General features: G+C 38.1%; 1 protein-coding gene across 1 annotated transcript in view; it reads left to right on the top strand.

The window, feature by feature from the left end:
- The window catches only part of DNAH6 (dynein axonemal heavy chain 6), a 271015-nt gene that overhangs the window by 39771 nt on the left and 216760 nt on the right, over positions 1-14484 (top strand). Inside the window, exons 6-10 of the mRNA XM_004437202.3 lie at positions 6104-6238; positions 6326-6446; positions 7111-7228; positions 8627-8795; positions 11030-11146. Of these exons, the coding sequence (XP_004437259.2) occupies positions 6104-6238; positions 6326-6446; positions 7111-7228; positions 8627-8795; positions 11030-11146 (660 nt within the window). The remainder of the gene's footprint in view (positions 1-6103; positions 6239-6325; positions 6447-7110; positions 7229-8626; positions 8796-11029; positions 11147-14484) is intronic.

The following is a 14484-nucleotide window of genomic DNA, read 5'->3' as shown; positions in this document are numbered from 1 at the left end:
ATTTACAATTAGTTAATTAGGGGGGCTAATCCCCCAAGACTAGGTTGAAGGGATAAAAGTGGACCTGTTCTTGACATTTTTTTAATGATTTTTTTTTAGTAACCAACCTTACTGGCACCCATGCCTACATTTCCTTATAACAACTTTATTGAAATATAATTAATATACCATATATTTCACCCATTTAAAGTATACAATTCAATGGTTTTTTAGTATGTTCACAGAATTTATCAACCATCACCACAGTCAATTTTAGAACATTTCCATCACTCCAAAAAGCAGCCCTATTACCCGTTAGCAGTCACTCTCCATTTCCCCCTAACTCTCCCCTACCCCTACCTCAACTCTGGGCAAACACTGATCTACTTTTTGTCTCTATTGATTTGCCAACTCTGTACGTTTCATGTAAATGGAACCATACAATATATGGTCCTTTGTGACTGGCTTTTTTCACTTAGCATAATGTTTTTAAGGTTCATCTATGTTGTAGCATAGCATTTCTTTTTATTGGCAAATAGTATTCCATTGTATGGATATATGTATTTTATTTATCCATCTGTATATTGATGAATACTTGGGTTGTTTCCACTTTTTGGTTATTATGAATAAAGCTGCTATGAATATTTGTGTACAAGTTTTTGTCTGGACATATATTTTCATTTATTTTTGGATATATACCTAGGAGTAGAATTGCTGGGTTGTCAGTAATTCTATGTTTAATCTTTTGAGGAACTGGAAAACGGTTTTCCAAACCCACTGCACAATTTTACTTTCCCACCAACAGCATATGAGGGCTTCAGTTTCTCCATCTTCTCAGCATTGTATCTGTCTTTTTCATTTGAGTCATTACTACTGGTTGTGAAGTGGTATCTAAAACCACTGTGGTTTTGATTTATATTTTCCTGATGGCTAATATGGTGAGCATCTTTTCATGTGCCTATTGGCTATTCGTATATCTTATTTGGAGAAATATCTATTCAGATACTTTGCCTATTTTTTAATTGGGTTACTTGTATTTTACTATTGAGTTGTAAGAATTCTTTATATATTCTGGGTAGAAATCCCTTATCAGATATATGATTTATAAAAATTTTCTCCCATTTTGTGGCTTGTCTCTTCACTTTCTTAATGGAGTCTTTTGAAGCACAAAAGTTCTTAATTTTGGTGATGTCCATTTTATCCATTTTTTCTTTAGCTGGTTGTGCTTTTGGTGTTATATCTAAAAAACTGTTGCCTAGTCCAACGTTACAAAGATTTACCCCTGTGTTTTCTTCCAATAGTTTTATAGTTTTAGCTCTTACCTTTGTTCTTTAATCTATCTCAAGTTAATTTTTGCTTCTGGTGTGAGGTAGGGGTCCGACTTCATTCTTTTGCATGTAGTTATCCAGTTGTCCCAGCACCATTTGTGGCAAGGACTGTTCTTTCCCCCTTGACTTGTCTTGGCACCCTTGTCAAAAATCAATTGACCATAAATGTGAAAGTTCTGAACTCTTAATTCTATTCCATTGATCTATATCTGTCCTTATGCCAGTACCACACTGTCTTGAATACTGTAGCTTTGTGCTAAGTTTTGAAATTAGAAAGTGAGTCCCCTGGGTCCCTTGGATTTCCGCATGAATTTTAAAATCAGCTTCTCAATTTCTGCAAAGAAGCCAGTTGGGATTTTGATAGAGATTGCTTTAAATCTGTAGATCAATTTAGAAAGTATTGCCGTTTTAACAGTATTAGCTTTTCCGGTCCGTGAACATACAATGCCTTTCCATTTATTTAGGTCTTCAATTTCTTTCAACAATGTTTTGTAATTTTCAGAGTATATGTTTTGCATGTCTTTTGTTAAATTTATTCCTAAATATTTTATTCTTTTTGATACTATTATAAGTGGAATTGTTTTCTTAAATTTCATTTTGGATTTTTCATTATATATAGTACATATAGAGAATACATGTAAATAGTATATGTATAAATGTGTGTGTCCATATATATATTTTCTATATAGCAATATTTGTATATTGAGCCTGTTTCTTGAAAACTTGCAGAATTTATTATTGACTCTAATAGTTTGGTTAGCATGTGTGTGTCTGTGTGTATTCCTTAGGATATTCTATGAAGAAGAATATGTCATCTGCAAATAGATAGTTTTATTGCTTCTTTCCAATCGAAATGACTTTTATTTAATTTTCTTTTTTTTTTTTAAGATTTTATTTGTTTATTTATTTTCCCCCCAAAGCCCCAGTAGATAGTTGTATGTCATAGCTGCACATCCTTCTAGTTGCTGTATGCGGGACGCGGCCTCAGCATGGCCGGAGAAGCGGTGCATCGGTGTGCACCCAGGATCCGAACCCCAGCCGCCAGCAGCGGAGCACGCACACTTAACCGCGAAGCCACCGGGCCGGCCCTAATTTTCTTACCTAAGTTCCCTGGCTAGAACTTTCTGTTGAATAGAAGAGGCAAGAGCAGAAATTCTTTTCTTGTTCCTGATCCTAGAGGGAAAGCGTTCAGTCTTTCACCATTAAGTATGATGTTCTGAGGAAGTTTCTTTCTATCCCTAGTTTGTTGTATGTTTTTATCATAAAGCCATGATGATTCTGTCAAGTACTTTTTCTGCATCTATTGAGATTATCATGCAGTTTTTGCCCTTTATTCTATTGAAATGATTTATTACAGTAATTGATTTTCAGATATTAAACCAACTTTGTATCCCTGGGATAAATCATATTTGGTCATAGCGTATAATCCTTTTTGTATATTGCAAGATTTGGTTTGCTAGTATTTTGTTGAGGATATTTGCATATATATTCATAAGGAAGATTGATCTACAGTTTTTTTCCTTGTGATGTGTTTGTCTGGTTTTGGTATCAGGGTAATACTGGCTTTATAGAACAAGTTGGGAAATATTCCCTCTTCTATTTTTTGAAAGAGTTTAGGAAGAATTGGTATTAATTTTTCTGTAAATGTTTGGTAGAATTCACCAATGAAGCCATCTGAGACTATACCTACTTTTTGTAAGTGTCTTCTAGTCTCCTATATTTCCAGGTTTCACTTTTCTGTAGACTTAGGTGTGTGTTTAGTATTAATTTTCAATATTATTTAATGCTTAGTATTAATTTTCAATATTATTTAATGCTGCACATGGTTTTAACCTGCCAGGTACTTCATGATTTTTCTGGTTTTCTAATAATGTGTAATTTTGTTATACGTGATGCTTTCAGGCAATTTTTCACATTCACTCATACACTGCCATTCATTTATCTTAATTTGAATGTTCCTTTGTAATTAAAATCCTTCCATTTTTAAAATTTTTAATCGGTCATTGCTTTGCAAACAGACCACTCTTCATTTCATAGGTTTATATAACTGTTCCTCCACTTATGAAGGGATGTGCCTTTTGCTGTAGCCCTTTCTACATTGGGTCAGAAAAGTACATGAGAACGGTTGAGCCCAGGGCTTCTAGCTGGGCGTGACCTACAGCTCCAGTGGGTTCTCTAAGTGCCAAATTGCACAGACTACCCAGATGTTCTGGTGACTCAGGTTAGGGCAGTTTAAAGCTGTGGTGCCATGGTGAAGGCAAGACTAGCAAATCCAGAGTTCCTGCATTCCAACCAAAGACACTGTGCTTCAGCATGACCCTGATTTTCTTAGATTTTTGCAGCAAATGTAGCTCTTCTGCACTTATCCTCCAGGGTCTCTAATGGTTCCCCATAAGCTTTCTGACCCACTGACCAACCCCCAGATTATTAATAATGATTTTCCACCTCTGAAAGTATTACGCTCATTTCAATGCAAATGGAAAAAACTCAATTTAAATGAGCTTCAACAACAACAAGCAAAACTCATATAATAAGGAAGCTCAAGGGGTGAAAATATCTTTATGCATGGCTGAATTCAGAAGTTCCAATGATGTCTCATCATCTTTGATTTTTCCTCTTTCCATCTTTCAGTTCTATTTTTCTCTGTGTCTGTTTCATTCTCACTTGGGCTCTTGTCATGAGCACCACCTGCAGCACTGCCTCTTTTAATGAAAAGAGAGTCCTTCTTGCTGGAGATGCTGGAAAGATCACTGATTGGCTCAGCTTGGCCACATGTCCAATCCTGAACCAATCCCTGCACAGCCAGGAATGCTCTGATAAGCAGGCCTGGATATGTGCCTATTCCTCATTCCTCTGATTGGGAAAGTGAGGGGTCAGCCTTATCAAAACCGCATGGTAATGAGTTTCCCAAAATAAAGAGAGATTTTATCATCAGAAGAATTGGTGGTAGGTCAGGGAAAGTCTCCTGGGCAGACAAAAATTATTGATACCTCAATTTTTTACATATGGAAACTCATCATGAAGGGGACAAGTTCTTCCTTCTCTTACAGTCCTGCTAATAACTTAAAATAATGCTTAATCCGTATCACCTTCAATGGACACTATTGATATACCAACCCAAGAATGAATCACCTGACCCAGCTTCCATCTGAGATTTGCTAAAGGTAGAAACAACAATGTGGGCAGGGGAGTGAAATGCTTCCAGTCTCTCTTATATTCACAACAGCTTTCACATCTGTCATTTATGCTGACAGCCAGATGTTTAGGTTAAGCCAAAGGAATTTCTTGGACTGTATTTTTGTTCTTCCAAAAAATTCCCACTGTGAAACTCTCACTTTGGCAGACCATCAATATCAGTTTTGCTCTCCACCTGGATCCTTGCCATTTGTCCCCTTACTGAGTAGAACTTGTATTTTTGTTGTTGTTGTTTTGTTTTGTGAGGAAGATCAGCCCTGAGCTAACATCCATGCCAATCCTCCTCTTTTTGCCAAGGAAGACCAGCCCTGGGCTAACATCCGTGCCCATCTTCCTCTACTTTATATGGGACACCACCACAGCATGGCCTGACAAGGGGTGTGTTGGTGCGCACCCGGGCTCTGAACCTGTGAACCCTCGGGCCACCTCAGCGAAGCGCATGCACTTAACTGCTACGCCACCGGGCTGGCCCCTAGAACTTGTATTTTTGGTTCAAGGACTTTCTCCAGAGTACCCCAGACTTCCTTACATTCACTGTGCCATTTTGATTGCATTCTCATCCCTACTCTTGTACTCATATAACTTTATTTAGTATCTTATTTCAATTCATAGACTTAGCCTCTAAACTTTTGCTTCTTTTTTATCTTACAAATTCCCCCATGAGATGACTCCTGAGAACTATAGACTTCCTAGATGTTTTCTCACAAAATGCTCTTCATTTAGGACTCTACTAATTATAACTTCCCTTTATTTGTACTTAGAATAAATAATTAAAGCACTGTTTCATATTGGTATGGATAACTGTTGTTTGTCTTGTTTTGGAAATTCCTAGAAAGGAGTCTAATAGTGTGTTATATATAACATAGAAACCAGTGTCACATACAAATAAATTAATGTTAACTTTTTTTGTGTAATGTAACTGCTCCTCCTTTGATTTGATTAGGAGAGGTGAGGGTGAATGGCCTTGGAACATTCTTAGAACATGTGCCTTCGAAGCCAACAGCCTAGAACTCTAACTTAGGATGGTCACATAGAGAAATATTGTTAATATTATGTAGCATAATTTCACAAATACTTCCACTCATTCTCCCAACCCACATTGCACATTCTTTATAGTGACTGAATTTTCTCTTCAGCAATTTGTTACCCACAGAAAATTTAAAGTTAAATTTGTCTTTGTTCTGTGTCATAGCCTCTTAGATCAATAGATGGGCCCCTCCATTATCATGATGACTGGACACTGTAAAGTCCTTAAGGTAACACACAAAATTTTTTAGTAGCCGGTAGCCAAACCTAGTGAAATTTAAGATATTGCCCAGTCCTCTGTTACTTGCCCTCAATCTCATAGCTAAAAGACATGTTTTCAAAGTGAAAAGAAAGGAATTCAGACAAATTAAATCTGATAATTCAAAGAATATTTTTAGAACAAAATTTCTGAAGTGTCCCTGTTTAATGTATGTGCTTTGTAGTTGTAGATAAAGTTAGCATATAGAGCTATTTATTTTTCTTAATAACCATTCTTGCTTTCCAAATATTTTTATACTTTTAAAAGACAGAGTTTTTTTTTAACTAAATAATGATAAATTCCTATTTTCATTCAGTATCTGCGACCAGCTCTTCTTAAAGTCAATGAATTGTGCTATCAATTGAGTTTCGTGGGACTTTGTTATATTGAAAAATGTCACACGTACACCCTGCAAGAATTTAAGGCTGCACAAGTCGTACGACTAGAAGAGGTAAGGAATTTTGTCTATAAATTTCAAGATTTGTTCCTATTATTGCTACTTGGGTACCACTAATTATACATATTCATCAATGTCTAGGTGACAGAGCGCCTAGAAGAGTTTCGAAATGAGGCAAAAGTTGTGGTCAGGAAGGCTTGTCGAGTTGCTCTGCGTGCTGCAGGATTTATTCCAGATGACTGTATATTTGAGCCTACTGAGGGTAAGAAGGGGAAAGAACTCCAACAGATCAGAAGTGGTGGCTTTCTAAAATATTAACTCTTTTTATTCTACTTTTTAATTATCCTACTTTTTGATTCTTCTAAACTTTTGCTTGGTAGGTTATAAATTCAATGTGTATTGCAGAGAGGGAAAAACAGTAAATACTGCATTTTCCTTGCATTGCCCATGCTTGTGTATAGTATTTCTAAACTGGTGACAGAACCTTTATTTCACAAGCATTTTACAGTGGACTCAGGGCCTCTCTGCTCAAAGGTACATCCAATCTGCTAGTATGGACAATAGGTTTGTTAAAATTAAGAGACTGGATGGATCTCAGAATTGGCCCCAGCTGGCATGGACTCTAAAAGATAACTAAAATGCAGGTGGAAAAGGTGGGTAAAGGCGTTTCTGGGAAAGAGGTAACGTGGTACAGAGATCCAGTCCTGTTAAGGGGAATGTTAATAAACTGTCTACAGTTTTTTGCTGAGTTGAAATTCTTTGATGTGGAATTCTTTTGGATAACTGGACTGTTTTCTAGAGTTTGAAATATCTCTTGAACCAAAGCATTTTGTTGTTTTTGCATCTTACTTGTCTTTTAATCCATATTGAAAGCAATGGAATTTTTACACAAAAATTGTTATTCTTGTGTCTTCTGTTGTTCTTAGCTTCTTGTAAAATGCCAGATAGTGGAAGTTTCGTTGAGTTGCCTGCTTACACAAACCCTGAGAAAATGACGTACACAGAACAGGCCAGCAAAAGGCATCATTGCATGAGGCTGACATGGTAAATGATTATTCTTTCTTTCAAGAAAAATTACAATATCCATCCTTCTCAAGTTTCGTTAAAAATTAAAGCCCCCATCACATGATTCACTAATAGTGATGAGGGATTTGAAGGATATGGTAACTTGAATGCATGCCCCAGAAACCACTCCTTCAACTGCCACCCAGCAAAGCAGCCACTGGGAATGGCAAGCTGGTGGAGAGTGGAGGGCATAGCCAAGGCTGAGCCCCTCTTTGGTCACTAAGGCTTTGTGTCCTGCTAGCCCGGCCTGGAGCATGGAGCAGGCTGGGGTAGGGAGTCAGGCACACAGAGATTTGTGGGCCTCCTCAAGTGGACCTGGAGGGCCTGCTCCGTCTGTTTGGTGGCTAGAGAACTGCAGGTGGCTGCATTGCCACACAGTTCCGCCCTCTCCCTAAGGCAGGTTTTGCACCTGGGAGACTGGGGAGGAATGTCTTTCGTCCAGGGTCTCTCCGGGGGACTCTCCCTCAGTAGGATTAGCTCTGCCACCTGCTTACCCAACTGGATCCTGACATTGTTCCAGAGTTCAGCTTTCACATCATTCTAAAACCTCATCACTGCTAATAACTCTTGCAAACAAAATCACCAAACATTATCTGAAAAGTTGTATGAGGTGCTATAAAACCCTGATTATTGTTACTCAGCGCTCATTGACTTAGTCCAACTTTTATAGCTGTCTATTTAATAAATCTTAACTGTGTACCAGTTTATATATGAGATAGTATGATAATAATGTCTGGGTCACAACAGAAGTCAATGAAGCCGTCCCTGAGGCCACTGTCATAGGCCTACAGGTACTAGAGGCCCCTTGGTCTCAGCTTAAGCAGAATAAAAAATTATTCTAAATACCTCGCTGACTCAGTCTGCACTCTAAGCACTCAAGTAAAGAAACATAAAATTTGCATCTTTGCAAATTTAGCAAATTGCTGTTTAGCAATTTGGTTTAGCTGGTTTAGCAATTGCTGTCAAATAACATTTATTCAATAGCAAAGACTTCACACTTTTACCATTAGAATGTAGGTTACAGATGTTGTCTGTTTACTGATTTCTTCTTTAAAGCATCTTAAAAAAATCTTACGGCCCTTTTGGCTAGATGAGCTAGACGCTTTTTCCATAACAACTGTATTGCACATTAAATATCGTATTGGATAGTTAGAACACCTAGCTAAATTGAGGCTATGTATTTGAATATACTTTTGTTTTAAAATGAAAAATGTCTAAGAACAACTCTTCTGGACGGTAAATCTCTGTTATTGTAATATGAATGGAAATTCAAAGAGAAATTATGATATTTTAAAATTTAAATACTAGCTTTAGAGTCACTTTCAAAAATATGTAGTGAATATAGAAAACTGAAGCTGTATTTTTTTTCTTTTCAAGCTTTATCCGTCTAAATGACTATCTAATCGAGAACACAATGCACGTCCTCACAGTAAATTCTGTTAACTCTCTTTTGAATTATCTCACTGACAAGCTAAAACGAACACCTTCAGCAGATGTCATTCAGAAATGGATTACTGAAGAGAAGCCTGAAGTCACTGATAAAAAGGTATATATAGACAAAATTAAGAAAATTCATTGGTTAGCATTTACTGAGGAGTGCTTACTAAGCACTATGAATTATGCTGTTTTCTGTGTATTAGAAAAACAGGAGAAACGCTTAGAGGATTTTACAGTATAATCAGAGCCTACCATACACATATAAAATGGCAGAACGAAAATCAGCATGTCAACAAGTATCTAGTTGTAGAGAAAATATCCACTGTGCTGAATATTGCTGTCTCTCTCGTAGGAATTTGCTAAAGGTTACTTATGTGTTCATTTGACAAATATTTCTTAAGTATCTACTATGTACCAATCCCTCTGCTGGGTGTTGGGTATATAGTGATGAAAAGCATAGACAGGATCCTTGCCCCCAAGAAGCTTACCGGTTGGGAGTCATCATGGACATGAACTGGCAGAGAGAAGCAGGGAAGGTAGTATAAATGAAAGAGATAAACAATGGTTTAGAGGTGAGAAGAAGCAAATCATGGAAGCAAAGCTTAGTGCTTTGAATGGGTAACCTCTTGGGAGGATGTTGATCTTAGAGACACAGAGTAATTTGAGATGTTTGAGATGAAGTTCAAATTTGACTGTGCATTCTAATTCTGGCATAGCTAAGAGAGAAATCATATGAACTCATATCCACATTTCCCAGTAAGCTTTCCCCAGCTCCATCCTGGATAACAGCTTCATGCCAGATACCTAAAAACATAGCAGAACATGCTTACCTGGTTTCATCAAGCTTCCTACTTCCACTTCTCCACTTCCTCCCTGGAAAACCCAACTATACAGTTTCAAGACCTGAGGCTCTTTGCCATAGTTTCCCTTTTCTCAAAAAGTTGAATTTTAGTCGTATACTCCTTTTCATTACTTTCTCTCTCCTCCCCTGTTCTCAATTCCTCCTTTTTCCAAATTCTATCACATTTTAAAAGTAGCATCTAATTATTAAAAGTAATATATGATAAGCACAGAAAACTTGAAGAACACAGAAATATACAAAGAAAAGCATCGTCTGCTATCCAAAGATAACTATTTCCAAAGGGAAAAAGGTATCATACTTTCCTGACTGCTTTATCACCTGCTCCTTCCACTTAGCAATGTACTGTGAAAAATTTCCCAAGTCATTATGTATTTTTCCATATAATATTCTCACATACAAATGCACTATACATCTTATAAATAATTTTCTATTATTGATCACTTTCCTACTATTCCAAATAATGCTGCAAAGAGTATCCTTGTCTATACATTTTTCACGCATCTCTGATTTTTCCCCTTAGGAGAAATTTCTAGATGTGGAATTGTTGGGTCAGAAATATGCTCGCCTGTTAAAGCTTTTGATATTGAGGCATAACTTTCCAGAAAGTTTTATGTCAATTTACAACCTTCCAAGCAATGTTTGAGAATGAGCATTTACGCACATGCACACTAGATATTATCAATTATTTTAATCTTTGTCAATCTGATGGATGTAAAGTGGTATATCACTGCTTTGAAATGTTATGTTACTTTGATTACCACCCCAGTGCAGACATAAGAGTATAGACCGCCTCTGGTGATCTGAAAGACCTAAGTGTGAGTTCTGGTCTGCTGCTTACTAATCAGTGTGTCCTGGATGAAATGTCTTACCTTCTCCAAATCCTATTTTCTCCTGGGAGTAATAATGATACCTGCTTCATATGGTTGGTGTGGGAATTACATGAATACTTAGCACTGCCTGGCATGCAGTAAATACTCAATAAATGTTGTTACTGAATAAACTATGGTGAGGAGGAGGAGGAGGAAGTTAATTGATCATGTGTATAGTCCTTTTAAGAAATGTCAGATTATGCCCTTTACCCGTTTTTCTATTTAAGTACATTTCTATTATAGTATATTTCTATTTAAGTATCAATTATTATATTATTCAATTGTTATATTATTAGTATATATCTCTATTGAGTATATCCAGTATATTTTTATTTATGTATTATCAGCCTTCTATCTGCCGTATACATTACTGATATATTTTCCAGTTTGTTGTTTGCCTTTCCACTTGGTTGATAGTGTTTTTACAAGGAGAGAAATTTTACATTGTTGTGTAGTCTTTCAATTTTTGCCTTTATTTTTTAATTTCTGTGGTAATATTCTTGGAAAGACATGCCAAGATTATGAAATTGTATTGCCTCTTGCAATACAGAGGTTTTTTATTTGCACCTTGGTACTTACATCTTTATAATCCTGCAAACGTGCTCATTTCAGGGGGCCCCCATGGTGGAAAAGCAGGAAGAAGATGAAGCTCTCATCCCCTTGTTTCTCACGGAGCTGATTTTGACAGTCCAGTCACTACTCTTTGAGCCTTCTTTGGAAGACTTTCTGGTATGTGTTTCTTCATATAGCATCCATGTATAAATACCTGTTTGGAAAATGAAGCAACTGTTCTACTGTCAAATGATTGGCAGGATTGCTGTTGTCACTTCTCCAAAATGGTTATAAGAAAAAGAGAAAGTATTGTTCTGTGCACAGCATTACATATACATAAAAAGTATCTGAAAGTTTAACACATTTTCTTTGAGACACATTAGGGGCTTGGTAAGGTATACCATAAAGTGAACATATTCTATACAAAATTTAGAATTGACTATAGGAGTCTCTCTAATAAGAGTCCAAGAAATTCCTGTGTAAATACCTGTTTTGAGGTCTTTTTCAGTATGCTACATCAGAGAGAATTTTGTTTTGGTTATCTGTTGCTATGTAACAAATTAACACAAATTTTGTAGCTTAAAACCACCATTTTATTTTTTTAATTCAATTATTTTATTGAGGTCATATTGGCTTATAACATTGTGTAATTTCAGGTGTACATTATTATTTATCAGTTTCTGTATAGACTGCATCGTGCTCACCCCCAATAATCTAGATTTTATCCATCACTATACATATGTGTCCTTTTACCCCTTTTGCCCTCCCCCACACCCCCTTCCCCTCTGGTAACCCCTATTCTGTTCTCCTTATCCATGTGCAAACAGCAACCATTTATTATCTCGCGGTTTCTGTGGGTCAGGAGTCTGGGTGCTGCTTAGCTCATCCTTTGCCTTGGGGTCTCTCCGGGCTGCCTTTTAGGTATCAGCTGAGCTGAGCTCTCCTCAGAGGCTTGACTGGAGAAGGATCTACTTCCAAGTTCCCCCACGTTGTTGGAAAAATTCATCTCTAAGCAGCTATAGGACTGAAGTCCCTATTTTCTTGAAGGATGTCAGCTAGGGACCACCCTTAGATCCTAGAAACCACCTATATTTCCTTGCCACGTGGCCAGCTGTATAAGCAGTTTACAATATGGGTATTTGCTTCTTTAAGATCAGTGGGAGAATCTCCTATGGGAAGGGCTCAGTCCCTCTTTTAAGGGCTTTCACTTCATTCAGTCCGATCTACCCAGGATAACCACCTTTTTGATTAACTCAAAGCCAACTGATTTAGGACCTTAATTATATCCGCAACATTTCTTCAACTTTCCGTATAATGTAACCTAATCATGGGAGTGGAATCCCATCTTATTCACAGGTTCCCCCCCATACTCAAGAGGAGGGCATTATACAGGGCATGTACACCAGGGGAATCTTGGGGGCCATCTTAGAATTCTGACTTCCGCAGTTGTGTACATGCATAGATTAGTAAACCAATCAGAGTCTAGATTTTCTGTTGTTAGCTGGTATACTGTGGCGTAAAAATACTAGCAATCGTGACCTCTAGACTCTAGTCTTGGCTTTATAATTAATGAGCTATTTGACCTTGGGAAAGCCACTTACCTCTCTGGGGTTCAGTTTATGCATGTGTAAGATGACAATGCAGATGAGATCTAAGGTTGCTTTCTTTTTTTTTTTTTTTTTTAAAGATTTTATTTATTCAGTTTTTTCCCCCCAAAGCCCCAGTAGATAGTTGTATGTCATAGGTTCACATCCTTCTAGTTGCTGTACGTGGGACTCGGCCTCACGTTGGACGGAGAAGTGGTGCCTCAGGGCGCTCCCGGGATCTGAACCCGGGCCGCCAGCATCAGAGCGCGCGCACTTAACCGCTAAGCCACGGAGCCGGCCCTAAGGTTGCTTTCAGTTCCAGCAGTCTATGATTCTGTAACTTATCAGATATGCTATTTTAGGATATTTACAAGGACAAGCAGACTGCTGAGGTCCCAGTGGTTGGAGCCTCACTCAGGAGCCCCCACACAGAGAGGCACTGGGCTCTTGTGTCCCTTCCTGGCCAGAAGACTCATGTCCTTCACATGGAAGGCAGATGCCCGGTACAGCAGATGACACGAGGAGGCTCCCTCCAGCAAACAGCTGGCTGTTCTCCTTTACCCCAAATGACATGCCTTGAAAACTTCGACACCCTCCCTATTTCCTATTGTAGGACCTTTCTCTGGACACGGGTATTTTTAATTCCTACACGTGAAGTTATAGGCTGAGCACTGGGTGTAATCAGCATGTTCATGTATGTGTTCACACCACACATAAGATTTTACTTTGTGTAACCCCAAATTAGCCAACAGCAGTATAAACAGGACTATCACTCATGAATTTTCTAATTTTTCTCACAATTATTTTGGTCATCAGTCTTCACACACATCCTTTTTAATAATTTTATTTATTTTTTTCCCCCCAAAGCCCCAGTAGATAGTTGTGTGTCATAGCTGCATGTCCTTCTAGTTGCTGTATGCGGGACGCGGCCTCAGCATGGCCGGAGAAGCCGTGCGCCGGTGCACGCCCGGGATCCGAACCCGGGCCGCCAGCAGCGGAGCGCGCGCACTTAACCGCTAAGCCACGGGGCCGGCCCACACACATCCTTTTTAGTTGTTTCAAACATACATACACATATAGAGCTTAGTCTAAAGGAAAATTATATACCCAAGTCAGTGGAAGACATCTTACATTGTTCTTGCTTGTGTTACCTATGGTTTCCTAATACTTGATCCATAGACAGTTTTCAATTCCTTTCTTTCCTGTTGTGTTTGACAGACCTCCTGTTACTTTTGACTCTATTTAGTGCTTCCACCTTTGGTTTAATTTCTTTTGGTTTTACTCTTGTATCAATGTTTTTTCCTTTTCGGTCCTCTTTCTCAGAACCTCTTTTTTGTCTGATCTTTGATTGTTGTGATCCTGAAGGGCTCCCTCCTCTTCACATGCTGTATTTTCTTTCTGGGTACTTGTGTCTGTGCCCAGTTTCTTAACTACTACTTCTAGAATGGTGATTTGTAGATATATATTTCCATTCAGTACTTTTCTTCTAAGCTCCAGGCTCAGAGCCATCTGGAAATCTCCATGATTAACTCCAATTCAGCAAAAAAATTGAACTCATCAACTTCTTCCAAAACTTGCTTCTCCTCCATATCTCCATCTCAGTGCAAGGCACTATCCAGATGCCCAACCCAGCAATCTGGGAGTCCTCATCCTAGATTCTCCCTTACCTCTTTGAGATCAAGTGACTGAGTCCTGTGTGTTGACACTTAATTGCACCTCCTCTCGATGGGAATCTCATCATCTCTCACCTGGCCTGCTGTAATGGCTTGTTCAGATCTGCCTGCCTGTTTTCCTTCTAATCCCTTTTCTACATTGCTGACAGCGAGATTGTTTCATAGGCAAATCTGATCATGTCACTTAAAATTAAAATTTCTCCACTGCCTATAGCAGCATTTTTCAAAGGATGCTCTGTGAGATGTTCTAGGAGAA

This window comes from Ceratotherium simum, chromosome 11 (genome assembly GCF_057802395.1).
Source record: "Ceratotherium simum simum isolate JZ-2026a chromosome 11, ASM5780239v1, whole genome shotgun sequence".
In the NCBI taxonomy this organism is placed as follows: domain Eukaryota; kingdom Metazoa; phylum Chordata; class Mammalia; order Perissodactyla; family Rhinocerotidae; genus Ceratotherium; species Ceratotherium simum.
This window is presented reverse-complemented; position numbering and strand designations above follow the sequence as displayed.